General features: G+C 43.0%; 1 protein-coding gene across 4 annotated transcripts in view; it reads right to left on the bottom strand.

Annotated features, from left to right (window-relative positions):
• ARMC2 (armadillo repeat containing 2) overlaps window positions 1-16,297 on the bottom strand; it is a 193,542-nt gene that overhangs the window by 98,663 nt on the left and 78,582 nt on the right. For all 4 annotated transcript variants that reach the window (XM_077289590.1, XM_077289591.1, XM_077289589.1 and 1 more), the window contains exon 6: window positions 3,567-3,631. In XM_077289590.1, coding sequence (XP_077145705.1) covers window positions 3,567-3,631 — 65 coding nt within the window. The remainder of the gene's footprint in view (window positions 1-3,566; window positions 3,632-16,297) is intronic.

Genomic DNA, 16,297 nt, shown 5'->3' on the forward strand with positions numbered 1-16,297 from the left:
GCTAGTCAAACTTGCGATCCTTTCCACTAGGATCATAACAGTAAACCTGATGGAAAAATGCTACGAATCCGCAGCGGCCAATCTGCTGCGGATCCGCAGCCAACTCCGCACCGTGTGCACATAGCCTAATTCTAACCCTAACCCTAGTTAGTTCTAACCCTAACCCTAGCCCTAACCCTAGTGCAGAAAAAAAAAAATATTTTCTTTATTTTATTATTGTCCCTACCTATGGGGGTGATAAAGGGGGGGGGTCATTTACTATTTTTTTTATTTTGATCACTGTGATAAGTTTTATCACAGTGATCAAAATGTACCTGGAACGAATCTGCGCATGCGCCCGTCATTTTGGAAGATGGCGGCGCCCATGGAGAAGACGGACGGCTCTGGGAGCCTCGGTAAGTATGAGGGGGGGATCGGAGCACGGGGGGGGGGATCGGAGCACAGGGGGGGGGGGATCGGAGCACGGGGGGGGGGGGGGATCGGAGCACGTGGGGAGCGGACAGGCGAACGGAGGGGACTACGGGACAGAACGGAGGACTGGGGAGGCGATCGGTGGCTGTGGGGGGGGGCACATCAGGGTTTCCAGCCATGGGCGATGATATTGCAGCATCGGCCATGGCTGGATTGTAATATTTCACCACTTTTTATAGGTGAAATATTACGAATTGCTCTGATTGGCTGTTGCACTTTCAACAGCCAATTAGAGCGATCGTAGCCACGAGGGGGTGAAGCCACCCCCCCTGGGCTGAAGTACCACTCCCCCTGTCCCTGCAGAACGGGTGAAATTGGAGTTAACCCTTTCACCCGATTTGCAGGGACGCGATCCCTCCATGATGCCACATAAGCGTCACAGGTCGGATTGGCACCGACTTTCATGACGCCTACGTGGCGTCACAGGCCGGGAAGGGGTTAAAATACTTTATTCTGGCTGTGTCTTTAGCTAACTTGTAACAACAATATTTGTAATGGATAGGTGTCTTATTGACACCTCTCAATTACTAAGCCGTGGACTTAATGTCACCAGACAAAACAAAAGTGACATCGACTGCACAACTATTAACCCACTTGCCACCGCTACAGAGCAAGTGGGAAGAGAGAGGCTAAGTGCCAGAATTGGTGCATCTTAGAGATGCGCCAATTCTGGGGCAACTGAGAGCTGGTGTTTGTAGCCAGGGTAGGCCAATATCTATGGCCCCTTCCTAGGGTATGAATATCAGTCTGCATATGTCTGCATAGCCATTTCTGGTTATTAATTATAGGGAAACCCAACGTCATTTTTTGGGGGTTCCCCCTATTTTAACAGCCAGGAAAGGCTAAATAAATACAGTTGTGAGCTGATAGTAATAGCGTGGGAAGCTCCATGGGTATTTCCCCTTCCTAGGCTATTAACATCTGTCCTCAGCCGCTGGCTTTCCCTCTCTGGTTTGGAAAATTGCACGGGAGCCCACGCCATTTTTTTCCCCCAAAAAGAATCATTCATGTTTGATCGCAGTGCATCAGGGGTTAAAGTGCCGGGAGCGGTCTGTGACCACTCCTGGCACTTAGTGTCAGCGTGTCACCCGTGTGCGCAGCTGATCAGCTATGACGTACTATCCCGTCCATGGTCAGACGGGCCCAGCCCACATGGACGGTATAGTAAGAAAGGGGTTAATCACGGATTTCAGATTTTTTATTCAGTCCCATTGTCACGGGTGTATAAAATTCCATAAATATAGCCATACACTATGTCTTTACAAATATTTGTGAGCAACTGGGACTGATACCAGTGTGGTCCTGTAATAGGAAGTAATTGTTGCAGCAAATCAATCATTACATTTCTTCCCTCTTAAATACTCCCAATCAATGGTGAGTGGTATTATTGGAAAGTGGAAGCGACTCAGCCTTGAAGAAGCAGACCATATCAAATTACAAAGCAGTGGTTAACAAGGGGTTAGGCCCATGGTGTATAAAAAAGTCAGCAATGCTCTGCTGAAGCAGTAACTGCCGAGCTCCAAACCTCTACTGGCATTACATCAACACAAAACTTACGCCCGGGAGGTTTATGGTATGGGTTTCCATGGTCGAGCAGCTACATGTAAGCCTTACCTCACCAAGCACAATAACAAGTGTCAGCAAGAGTGATGTATAGCATGCAACCAGTGGACCCCTAAAGCTGTGAAAATGTGTTCTGTGGAGTGGCAAATTAAACTTCTCTATCGGGCAATCTGACGGACGAATCTAAGTTTGGTGAAAGTCAAAAGAATATTACTTGTGTGATTGCATAGTGACAACTGTAAACTTTGGTTGAGGGTGGATAATGCTTTGGGATGTCTTAGGCCACTTAGTTCCTGTAAAGGGAATTCTTCAGCACATCAAGACATTTTGGACAATTGTATGTTTCCAAATTTGTGGTAACGGTTTGGGGAAGGCTCTTTTCGGTTACAGCACTACTGCTCTCCAGTGTACAAAGCAAGGTTAAAGAGAACCTGTCAGTAGGATTGTGCTCAGTAACCTACAGACAGTGTCAGGTCGGCGCCGTTATGCTGAATAAAAAAAATGATACCTTGATTGATGAAATCCGTCTTGTGGTTGTTCTTTAATCTTTATTTTAAATTTGTAGTTAATGAGATTCTGGTGCTTTAAGGCGGGGTGCATGCGCCATCTGACTGGAGAAGAAAAAAATAATTCCTCCTCCAGGATGGCGCCATCCGCACCTGTGCAGTAGCAGCAATCGGTGTCTAGCTGTGATCCGATAGCTGCTACTGCACAGGCTGCGCCATCTTGGAGGAGGAATTATTTTTTTCTTCTCCAGTAAGATGGCGCTGCCGGCGCGTGCACAGTAGCAGCTAACGGATCACAGCTATAGACACCTATAGCTGCTACTGCACGGCGGGCGCCATTTTCAAAATGTATTTATTTTTTTCCCTAACTGGAGAACATCAAGAAAATGTATTATTGCCACACTAACCATGCGATTATGCTGCAGAGCAGGTGCCACGGCTGGCACCTGCCTGCAGAAGCATTTTTTGTCTCTTTCTTCAGTATGTTAGGTACTCATTATGAAAACTAGGGGGCAGGTCACTGAGGGATCAGTGACCTGTCAGCAGTCAGCATTATGAATAGGTAATAAGAGCACCATATACCCAGACTTAGGGCACGAGAATCTCACTAACACAAAACTGAATATAAAAGATTAAACAACAACCACAAGACGGATTTAATCAACCCAGGTATCATTGTAATCAATATAACGGCGCCGACCTGACACTGTGTGTAGGTTACAAGCACAATCCTGCTGACAGGCTCCCTTTGATAAATACATGGTGGATACGTGGTAGAAATCTTTTGTTTTAAAGAATTCTATTATCATTTTTTAGAATACATCATATAAAATTAAAAATAGAATTTGACTTCAAATAGGAAACAGGAATAAAAATCATTTTCCCTGGTGATATCAGTGGTAGGCATGGATAAAGTATATAAAACTTTTTTCTTACAACCTTGAATTAACACTTATTTCAGCTACAGCAAATGACATTAAAATAGTTTCAATAGTCAATAGTTCAATTACATGGTTACGGTTTTACCTTTGTCTGAGGCCTTCTTGGACTCATTTGGAGATGGAGATTTGCTCTGGTTTTTACACATGTCCCTAAACAGTTGAAAGTAGAGTTAATTTCAATATGTTTCTTCATATTTCATTCTAAGGTTAAGTATGCCATATCATTCTGAATAGATTGACAAGCATATTGAACTTTGAGGAATAATTTAAATTTTTTGACATATAAAAAAACACCACCGAGAAAAATTAAATAAACGTGGAGGTGACTACATTGCACTAGCATACAAACAAACATTACAGCACTTTGAGTGCGCTAAAATATACAGTGGCATGTAAAGTCTGGGCACCGGGTCAAAATTACTGTTATTGTGAACAGTTAAGAAAGTTGAAGATGAAATTATATTATATTTTAATCTTTTAAATTTTACAAATTACAAAAAAGAAAATGGGTTGATGCAGAAATTTGGCCACCCTGCATGGTTCGTATCTAGTAGCACATCCTTTTTGCCAGTATTACAGCTTGCAAACGCTTTTTGTAGCCAAAAGTCATTAAATTCTTGTTTGAGGAATTTTCATCCATTCTCCCTTGGAAAACGCTTCCAGCTCTGTGAGATTCCTGGGTTGTCTTGCATGCACTGCCATTTTAAGGATTAGCCATAGATTTTTAATGATATTCAGATCAGTGGACTGTGAGCACCATTGTAAAATCTTCAGCTTGCGTCTTATGAAGTAGTCTATTGTGGATTTTGTCATGTGTTTAGGATCATTATCCATTTGTAGAAGCTATCCTCTTTTCAACATCAGCTTTTTTTCCAGATAGTCTTATGTTTGTATTAAGAATTTGTTGAACTTCATTGAATCCATTCTTCCCACTACACGTGAAATCTTCCCCATGCCATTGGCTGCAACACAACTGCAAAGCATGATTGAGCCACCTCCATGCTTAATGGTTGGCGAGATGCTCTTTTCCTGAAACTATGTGCCCTTTTTTCTCCACACGTACCTTTGATCATTGTGGCCAAAGAGTTCTATTTTAAACTCATCCGTCTAAAGGACTTGTTTCCAAAATGCTTCAGACTTGTTTAGATGTTCTTTTGCATACTTCTGATGCTGAATTATATGATGAGGGAGCAGGAGATTTTCTTCTGATGACTCTTCCATGAGAGCCATATTTATGAAGGTGTCTCTGAACAATGTACCAGAAATCCAGACTGATAAATCTTTCTGAAGGTCTTTTGCAGTCAAGCAGGAGCTCTGATTTGCCTCTCTAGCAATTCTATGAGCAGCTCTCACTGAAATTTTGCTTGGTCTTCCAGACCTTATCTTGACTTACAATTTTCCTAGCCTTTCCTAACGTGATAGTGAACAAGCCATAACCCTAACAGGCTAATTAAGGTCTGAAACCTTAGTCAAAGTTATCTGAGCACACAAATCTTTATGGGTATCCAAACTTTTGCATCTGCCCATTTTCCATTTTGAAATTTTTAAAATGTAAAAAAAACTACTTTTTTTTTGTCTAAAATACAAAGGAAATGTGTCATCTTTAATTTTAGCCCTTTTAGAGATCATTTCATCTTCAACTTGCTTAACTGTTCACAATAACAAGTAATGTTGACCAAGGGTGCCCAAAGTATTACATGCCACTGTATGTATCCATTAATTCTAAACTGCATTACTAAATTAAAGTCCATAATAATACATTTGAGGTACATCAAGTACTTCAAATTTAGTATTAGTATCCTGATAGATAGTCATAGATTAAGTTGCTTCTCTTTCAATGATCATGAAATAACTCTGCTGGTCCTATCCTGATCTACACAGCAAAGCACATTTTTTATGTTAACGATTTGTGTACATTCAAAAAAGAAACCTTTGATTACAACTAAAGGTTTGTCTAGCCATCCAAGAGCTCTAACAAAAAGTTTATGGATTTAAACATTTCTAAACGTGAACCTGTAAATGGACTGTAAATTAACTGGTAACAAATGTAATTTTTTAATATTGCTGTTTCTTAAGGTAGAGAAAGTTTTAACACTGTATGGTGCATGGACAATTCGTACATGGAAACTTCCATATGTAATTTGATAATGTAATGTAATCAAAATGATTTTGCAATGTAAAGACAAGGCTGTAATGGTGCTGTAATACTGATTTAAATGACGCCTTTGGTAAAGAAATTTGCATTGTTGTTCTTCTTTAACCCCTTCATAACAGGGCAATTTTCCGTTTTTGCACTTTTATTTTTTCCTCCCTTTATTCCAAGAACCATAACTTTTTTTTATTTTTCAGTCAACATAGCCATATGCCGACTTGTTTTTTTGTGAGACAAGTTGTACTTTTGAATGGGATATACTGGAAAGAGGGAAAAATTCCAAGGACAGTGAAATAGCAAAAAACGCGCAATTTCACAATGGTTTGTTGGGCATTTTATTTACTGCATTCATGTTAGGTTAAAAATGCCCTGGTTTTAGGATTCTTCATGTCAGTACGAGTACGCAGATACAAAACAGTTATTTTATTTAAGTGGTGAAAAAAAATATTCAGAAATTTGTAAAAGGAAAAAAACATTTTTGTTTGTGTCGCCATTTTCCGAGAGCCGTACCGTTTTACATTTTTGGGAAATGGACCTATGTGAGGGCTTGTTTTTTTGCACCTTACTTCAATGTTTTTATTGATGTAGTTTTGGGCTAGATACAATGTTTTGATCACCGGTCATTAAATTGCAAATCCAATTGTTAGCTAAACTGCTTTTGGCTCTTTGCTCCATAAAAAGATGGGATATAGTCATATTCTCCACAAGTTGAAATTATATATCATGATTAATGAAATGTGTGTTTAATGATGCCCTTAGCTACCAGTGTTCCTCACATTGGAGGCATTTCCCTTTATGTATACTGTTTGTTGTATTTTAATGAATTGTATATTTAATAAAAATTGGAAGTAATTTCTAAACATGTATGGTTCTTGTGCTTTTCTGATCACATTCCTTTAGATGTAGAGATTGAAGTGGCAGATGGGATTTAAATGTCAAATATATAGCACAAAGTATTTTGGGATCATTCTAAGTTTTGATTAAACTTTTTTCAAAACTGCAGCATTTCACTTCTTTCAGAGTTTTGCAGCATTTTTCACCATAGAAAGCAATAAGAGTGCAAAAACCAAAACGGTGTCCTTTTGCTGCCTTTTTGGTGAATGAAACTAACTTTACTAAACATGTAATGTATACAAAGTACACAAATAACCAACATCAAAACACAGCAAAACTACTTTTTGTAAGCAGCCTTTACGGCCAGAAGAGCAGGTTTGGTTGCAGAAAAAAAATGCCGCTAAGGCTACGTTCACATTTGCGTTGTGCGCCGCAGCATCGGCCTCGCAGCGCACAACGCAAACAAAAACGCGGCAAAACGCACGCTAAAACGCTGCGTTTTGCGCCGCATGCGTCCTTTTTGGCCGAAAGTTGGACGCAAAAAAAATGCAACTTGAAGCGTTTCTTGCGTCCAACGCTTGCGGCCATGCGGCGCAAAACGCAGCACAACGCATGTCCATGCGCCCCCATGTTAAATATAGGGGCGCATGACGCATGCGGCGACGCTGCGGCGCCCGACGCTGCGGCGCTGACAGCAAATGTGAACGTAGCCTAAAAAGCAACGTGTGAACATAGTCATACAGCGCCATTACAGTCATGTCTTTACTTCACATTACAAAATCCTGCTGTCAGGTTATCTTTAACCCCTTCACCCCCAAGGGTGGTTTGCACGTTATGGACCGGGCCAATTTTTACAATTCTGACCACTGTCCCTTTATGAGGTTATAACTCTGGAACGCTTCAACGGATCCCGGTGATTCGGACACTGTTTTCTCGTGACATATTGTACTTCATGATAGTGGTAAAATTTCTTTGATATTACCTGCGTTTATTTGTGAAAAAAATGGAAATTTGGTGAAAATTTTGAAAATTTCGCAATTTTCCAAATTTGAATTTTTATGCAATTAAATCACAGTGATATGTCACACAAAATACTTAATAAGTAACATTTCCCACATGTCTACTTTACATCAGCATCATTTTGGAACCAAAATTTTTTTTTGTTAGGGAGTTATAAGGGTTAAAAGTTGACCAGCAATTTCTCATTTTTACAACACCATTTTTTCTTAGGGACCACATCTCATTTGAAGTCATTTTGAGGGGTCTATATGATAGAAAATACCCAAGTGTGACACCATTCTAAAAACTGCACCCCTCAAGGTGCTCAAAACCACATTCAAAAAGTTTATTAACCCTTCAGGTGTTTCACAGGAATTTTTGGAATATTTAAATAAAAATGAACATTTAACTTTTTTTCACACAAAATTTAATTCAGCTCCAATTTGTTTTATTTTACCAAGGGTAACAGGAGAAAATGGACCCCAAAAGATGTTAAACAATTTGTCCTGAGTACGCCGATACCCCATATGTGGGGGTAAACCACTGTTTGGGCGCATGACAGAGCTCGGAAGCGAAGGAGCGCCATTTGACTTTTCAATGCAAAATTGACTGGAATTGAGATGGGACGCCATGTTGCATTTGGAGAGCCACTGATGTGCCTAAACATTGAAACCCCGCACAAGTGACACCATTTTGGAAAGTAGACCCCCTAAGGAACTTATCTAGAGGTGTGGTGAGCACTTTGACCCACCAAGTGCTTCACAGAAGTTTATAATGCAGAAACGTAAAAATAAAAAATCATATTTTTTCACAAAAATGATCTTTTCGCCCCTAATTTTTTATTTTCCCAAGGGTAAGAGAAGAAATTGGACCCCAAAAGTTGTTGTACAATTTGTCCTGAGTACGCTGATACCCCATATGTGGGGGTAAACAACTGTTTGGGCGCATGGGAGAGCTCGGAAGGGAAGGAGCGCCGTTTGACTTTTCACTGCAAAATTGACAGGAATTGAGATGGGACGCCATGTTGCGTTTGGAGAGCCACTGATGTGCCTAAACATTGAAACCCCCCACAAGTGACACCATTTTGGAAAGTAGACCCCCTAAGGAACTTATCTAGATGTGTGGTGAGCACTTTGACCCACCAAGTGCTTCACAGAAATTTATAATGCAGAGCCGTAAAAATAAAACAAAAATTTTTTCCCACAAAAATTATATTTTAGCCCCCAGTTTTGTATTTTCCCGAGGGTAACAGGAGAAATTGGACCCCAAAAGTTGTTGTCCAATTTGTCCTGAGTACGCTGATACCCCATATGTGGGGGGGAACCACCGTTTGGGCGCATGGGAGGGCTCGGAAGGGATGGAGCGCCATTTGGAATGCAGACTTAGATGGAATGGTCTGCAGGCGTCACATTGCGTTTGCAGAGCCCCTAATGTACCTAAACAGTAAAAAAAAAACACAAGTGACACCATTTTGGAAAGTAGACCCCCTAAGGAACTCATCTAGATGTGTTGTGAGAGATTTGAACCCCTAAGTGTTTCACTACAGTTTATAACGCAGAGCCGTGCAAATAAAAAAAAAAAAAAATTTCCCCCCAAAATTATTTTTTAGCCCCCAGTTTTGTATTTTCCCAATGGTAACAGGAGAAATTGGACCCCGAAAGTTGTTCTCCAATGTGTTCCGAGTACGCTGATACCCCATATGTTGGGGTAAACCCCTGTTTGGGCGCACGGGAGAGCACTGTTTTACTTTTTCAACGCAGAATTGGCTGGAATTGAAATGAGACGCCATGTCATGTTTGGAGAGCCCCTGATGTGCCTAAACAGTGGAAACCCCCCAATTATAACTGAAACCCTAATCCACACACACACCCCTAACCTTAATCCCAGCGGTAACCCTAACCACACCTCTAACCCAGACACACCCCTAACCCTAATCCCAACCCTATTCCCAACCGTAAATGTAATCCAAACCCTAACCCTAACTTTAGCCCCAACCCTAACCCTAACTTTAGCCCCAACCCTAAATGTAGCCCTAACCCTAGCCCTAGCCCTAACCCTAGCCCTAACCCTAATGGGAAAATGGAAATAAATACATTTTTTAAATTTTTTTAATTTTTCCCTAACTAAGGCTACGTTCACATTAGCGTTCTGCGCCGCAGCGTCGGGCGCCGCAGCATCGCCGCATGCGTCATACGCCCCTATATTTAACATGGGGGCGCATGGACATGCGTTGCACTTGCGTTTTTTGACGCATGCGTCACTGCGGCGCACGCGTCATGGCGCAGAGGACGCAGCAAGTTGCATTTTTTGTGCGTACAAAATCAAGCAAAAAAAGGACGCATGCATCGCAAAACGCAGCGTTGTGCATGCGGTGTTCCTGCGTTGTGTGTTGCGTCGCCGACGCTGCTGCGCACAACGCAAATGTGAACGTAGCCTAAGCGGGTGATGAAGGGGGGTTTGATTTACTTTTATAGCGGGTTATTTAGCGGATTTTTATGATTGGCAGCCGTCACACACTGAAAGACGCTTTTTATTGCAAAAAATATTTTTTGCGTTACCACATTTTGAGAGCTATAATTTTTGAATATTTGAGTCCACAGAGTCATGTGAGGTCTTGTTTTTTGCGGGACGAGTTGACGTTTTTATTGGTAACATCGGGTTCGGTTCGGGCAGGGGAGATTTTTTGATTGCTTTTTATTCCGATTTTCGTGAGGCAGAATGACCAAAAACCAGCTATCCATTAATTTCTTTTGGGGGAGGCGTTTATACCGTTCCGCGTTTGGTAAAATTGATAAAGCAGTTTTATTCTTCGGGTCAGTACGATTACAGCGATATCTCATTTACATCATTTTTTTATGTTTTGGCGCTTTTATACGATAAAAGCTATTTTATAGAAAAAATAATTATTTTGGCATCGCTTTATTCTGAGGACTATAACTTTTTTATTTTTTCGCTGATGATGGTGTATGTATGTATTTTTTGCGGGACAAGATGACGTTTTCAGCGGTACCATGGTTATTTATATCTGTCTTTTTGATCGCGTGTTATTCCACTTTTTGATTGGCGGTATGAGAATAAAGCGTTGTTTTTTGCCTCGTTTTTTTTTTTTTTTTTTTTTTTACGGTGTTCACTGAAGGGGTTAACTAGTTATGTAGTTTTATAGGTGGGGTCGTTACGGACGCGGCGATACTAAATATGTGTACTTTTATTGTTTGATTTTTTTTTTATTTAGATAAAGAAATGTATTTATGGGAATAATTTTTTTTTATTTATTTATTTAGGTTTTTTTTTTTTTTTTTTTTTACACACGTGGAGAATTTTTTTTTAACTTTTTTACTTTGTCCCAGGGGGGGACATCACAGATCGTTGATCTGACAGTGTGCACAGCGCTCTGTCAGATCTGCGATCTGCTGTGCAGGGCTGCAGGCTTACCAGCGTCTGAACTGAGCAGACACTCGGTAAGCCACCTCCCTCCCTGCAGGACCCGGATGCCGCGGCCATCTTGGATCCGGGACCTGCAGCGAGGAAGGAGGTAGGAGACCCTCGGAGCAACGCGATCACATCGTGTTGCTCCGGGGGTCTCAGGGAAGCACGCAGGGAGCCCCCTCCCTGCGCGATGCTTCCCTATACCGCCGGTACACTGCGATCATGTTTGATCGCGGTGTGCCGGGGGTTAATGTGCCGGGGGCGGTCCGTGACTGCTCCTGGCACATAGTGCCGGATGTCAGCTGCGATAGTCAGCTGACACCCGGCCGCGATCGGACGCGCTCCCCCCGTGAGCGCGGCCGATCGTGCTGGACGTACTATTCCGTCCTTGGGAAGTAGGGCCCACCCCACATGGACGGAATAGTACGTCCAATGACAGAAAGGGGTTAACATTGCTTTCCAAAACGCTTTGTTCTACAGCCTTGATTTCAGGTGAAGAGACTAATGCCATGTTCACATGTCCAATATTTGGTCAGTACTTTACATCAGTATTTGTAAGTCAAAACCAGGAGTGGAACAATCAGAGGAAAAGTATAATAGAAACACGTCACTGCTTCTGGATTTATCACCCACTGCTGGTTAAAATACACAACCGGTTAATGAATTAGGCTCATCTGTTAACAGGTGTGCGTTACTGCCAGAAATGTACTCCAGTCGGGGACTAGAGTATATTTCTGGAGTAAGCTACACCACCATTAAAGAGGCGAAACTTTCCAAGACTTTTACTTGGGTTAGTAAACAAAGCATGTAAATGTTCCGCCCACTCTTGGTGTAGCTGGCCAAGACTGGCATGAAAACGTGAAATGGCACAAGATTTTGTACACCTTCCAAGTTGAGCAAACAATGTTGCAACCTTATTAAAGGAAATCTGTCACCATATTTTTGCTGAGAGCAGCATGACGTAGGGGCAGAGATCTTGATTCCAGTGATGCACAACTTACTTTATTTGGTGTTGCAGTTTTGATTACACATTTATCTGGGGTAGATCTAGAAGTTCTCGGAATGCTGAGCTTTATATAACCCCGCCCACTCCACTGATTGGTTGCTTTCTATGTACACTGTGCAGTGCATAGGCTGCCAATCAGTGGTAAGAGCATGGTTAGGCTACCTGACAGCAGACTAAGTAGTTCTCTAGTAATAATCTCCTGCCGATAACACGATTTTATAAAACCTACACATAGCAGCCCATTAAGTAACATTGTTAGAATCAGTGTCTCTACCACTCTATTACCTACTGACAGATTCCCTGTAGATAGCTCATATAAAGCCGAAAACTCATTATCCATCAGGCAGTTTAGGCCAATTCTCTGGCGTAAAACTACTTGAAAAGTTGTAAAATATTTGGACGACTTGTAGTTGGCTACAGTTTTGTAGCTGTTAACGTTTTTATGCCAGTATCAGCTAGCTCCTCCTAACTTTTTGAAAAATAGCAGAGCTGTGCCAAGAGAAAACATAGTCAAGCATGCCCTTCAAAATTTATCTCAAGTTATGCCACAAAAATGGCATAAATTAGAACAGAACTTTATGCCAGTCCATGACCAATGTACATTTCCAGCAGTGGTGAAAGGCAAATGAAGAATGTGCCAGACTCGCTACAAGAAAATGTATAGGGACGTCCATGGAAGAATTGCTGCACTGCTGGATATATATGACTCGTTACACAAGATAGTAGTGCAAATGTATATATGTAGTTTATTTATCAACGTGTTTCAGAGCTCTACCAGCGTCTTTTTCAAGATAAAACTACAATAAATATGGACAAGCAAAAGGAGGTTTAAATATTTAAAAGTGGCGCAAAGGAAGTCGAGAGACGCCAAATGGGTGTGTATAGTAAGAGTCTTTGTTCACATTCTATTACATAAAGTAAAAGAAAATGTGAAAAAAGTAAAAAAAAATAAAAAAAAAAAAAAAGGAAAAAAGTGAGCGAAGGAAAATGGAAAAAATATGTTAGGGATGGAGTTGGAAAATGAAATGAAAAATAAAATGCTGCCAAGTCATATGCACCCCAATAAGCCTTTGAACCCAGGTACTGGATGGCCACAGGAAAACCCACTTTACATTCTTGTTGGTCATGCCATACTGTTTCCTTATGCATTGAATGCAAGGGCCGCCTTGACCCAAATTTGCATGCAACACAATCCCGCTTGGAAGAATCATGGAGGAGGGCCTCATAAAAATTTTTTCCCATTACAAACGAGTGGGTCTCCTAGACTCATAATGCCCATACACTAAGTGCATGGGCTGACAAACATTTCCCCCTGGGGGGTAGATTATTAAAAAAAATATTTCTGGGGATCATAGACACCCTTGCCCAAAAATTGAATGGTTGTAGAAGTATACAACACGTTCACCATGCTGTTCTAGTGGCAAAGAACGAGGATATGTGGAGGAAGTCATTATTAAACACTAGGCCCAATGTTAAGGAGCGTGTCTCCTAGACTTGTAATGCCCATTCACGAAGTGCATGGGATGACAATCATTTCCCCATGGGGGGGGGGGGTAAATATTTTAAAAATTATACTATGGGCATCATAGACACCCTTGCCAAAAAAATTGGACTGCCTTTAGCAGCACAGAACACATTAACCCTGGTGATATAGTGGTGGAAAATGAGGAGACATTGATGAAGGCCTCATTACAAACTAGGCCCAATGTAAAGGAGTGTGCCCCCTAGACTTGTAATGCCCATACAAGCAGTGCATGGGCTGACAAACATTTCCCCAGGACCTCCAAGGTGTAGAGAGCCAGTTCATGCCACGTGTCCAGCTTGAATACCCAATAATTAAAAAGCACAGAGGAATCACGGAGGACGTTTGTACGATCTGCAAGGTACTCCCTCAGCATCTTCCCAAACATTGCACTTCTTGTGCCGGCATGATGGGAGGGTCTGAGAGCTTTGCCATTGTTTCTCTGCCTGAGCTGGATTGTACTTCTGTCTTTTTCGCTTGGACTACTTGGTTGTACAACAAGCTGACGTCTGCTGCCAGCGTTCTCACATGGGAATTTTTTCAGTAATTCCGCTACAAGTGCCCTCTGGTACAGCAACATTTTTGTACACCTGTCTGCCTCTGGAAGAAGAGATTGAAAGTTCTCCTTGTAGCGTGGGTCTAGAAGTGTCACCAACCAGTAATGAGTGTCACCGAAAATTTTAATAATGCGAGGGTCACGGGAAAAGCAGCGCAACAAAGTCAGTCATGCGGGCCAGACTGCTAACAGGTAAGACTTCCGTTTCCTCACCAACAGGACGACTGACCATGCTGTCCTCCTCCTACTCAGGCAATTCCCGCTGAACAGACTGTATGACAGCTGAGCTTGTAGTACCATCTATAACGCATGAAAGTAGCTCCTGTTCTTCCTCCTCCTCCTAATTGTCTACCAATCCACGTTGCGACGACAGGAAGCTGGGCTGAGTGTAATCACCCTGTATAGTTCCTTGCGCCATGTCCTCGTGCTCTGCCTGCAATGCATCCTCTTTAATTGTGAGCAGAGAGGTTTCAGAATGCTGAGAAGCGGGATGGTGACGCTAATTATGATGTAATCGCTGCTCACCATCATGGTGCAGTCCTCAAAGTTCTGGAGGATGGTACATATGTCTGACATCCATGTCCACTCCTGAGGTCTTATGTGTGGAGTCTGAACTGAATATCGACGGCCTTGTTCATGCTGGTAGTCAACAACTGCCCTCTTCTGCTCACAAATCCTTTCCAACATATGCAGTCGGTGAGCCGGAAGCTTCAAACGCTGCTGAAGCACGGCAAGAGCGGCTTAAGGTGTAGCTGACTTTCTAAAATGGGCAGACAGACGGCGTACTTTCACTATCAGATCCGGCAGCCCCGGGTAGCTTTTCAGAAAACGTTGAACCACGAGGTTAAGAACATGGGCCAGGCAAGGTACATGTGTGAGCTCATCTTGCCTCAGAGCCGCCACCAGGTGTTCCGGCCATTGTCCAACACGACCATGCCTGGCTGTAGGTTCAGCGGTGTCATCCAAATATCTGACTGCTCTTTCACCGCTGTCCATAACTCTTCTGCATTGTGCAGTTTGTCACCTATGCAGATTAGCTTAAGCACAGCCTGTTGCCGCTTGACTGAGGCAGTGCTTCCAGCTTCTGACTGATGTGCTGATTTCAGAGATGGAGTCTGAAGAGGAGGAGGAGGTGGTGCAGGAGCTGTAGACTGTGGGGGCAACCCTGATTCACGTAGGGCCGTGGAGGATGTGTTCCATCCCAAGGTCCGACTGGGTCCTGGATTCCACTATTTTAACCCAGTGTGCCGTCCCCGCCCACAAGCACTTGTCCACGTGTGCGTGGCTGGGTGGACTTTCCCAGTAACAGCATTGTTGAGGGCACAGGTAATGTTGTGGGACACATACTGGTGTAATGCGGGGACAGCACACCGGGAGAAATAGTGGCAACTGGGGACCGAGTACCTTGGGCGGCCGCTGCCATCAGGTTGTGGAAAGCTTCTGTCTCAACGAGCCTAAAAGGCAGCATTTCTAGCGCAAGCAGACAAGAAACGTTCAAATTAAGTACTGAGGACATAGACAACTGAAGGCTGGTCTGGGACAAGGACATGGACTGGCTTGATGATGGTGCTGGTTGACTGTGGACAACAACAGGTGCAGGGCCCGAGGCATCTTCACATGCACGGTGAACTGGGGATAGGCTTCTACGCAAAACAGTGGAAGAAGCAGTGTTGTCACCTGCAGACAGTGTTCCTGGAGCCTAGGTTTCGGCTCACAAAGTCGGGTGCTTTGCTGCCATGTGCCTGATCATGCTGGTGGTGGTCAGGCTGGTAGTTTTGCTACCCCTGCTGATGCAGGTATGGCAAGTGCTGCAAATGGCCTGTTTGGGGTTATCGGCAGAGTCTTTAAAAAAATAACCAGACTTGGGAAGATCTAACAGTTGGAATGGCAACTTCCATCATGTTGGTGTTACGGGGAACGGATGCACGCCTTCTGTCTGCGGCCACCACACTGCTTCTTCCTGCCTGTTGGGGTGATATGCCTCCTTCCCCATGTGTGCTGCTGTCCTCACTCTGCATGTCCTCCTGCCAGGTAGGGTCAGTCACTATGTCATCCACCACCTCGTCTTCCACATCCGCACCCTGCTCCTCCTCCTGGCTTTCTGGCAATTGTGTCTCATCATCGTCCACCTCTTGTGACACTTTCCCACCATCGCCTTTGTGTGACCATGGCTGTTCAAATGTTTGGGCATCGCTACATGCGATCTCATCTGGCCCCACTTCAAGTTGACCGGCCGAGAGTCCAGAATCTTTGAAGGGAAAACGGAACAGCTCTTCGGAGTGTCCAAGTGTGGGATCAGTTGTCTCAGGGCACTCGGCATG

This window comes from Ranitomeya variabilis, chromosome 2 (genome assembly GCF_051348905.1).
Source record: "Ranitomeya variabilis isolate aRanVar5 chromosome 2, aRanVar5.hap1, whole genome shotgun sequence".
NCBI lineage: Eukaryota > Metazoa > Chordata > Amphibia > Anura > Dendrobatidae > Ranitomeya > Ranitomeya variabilis.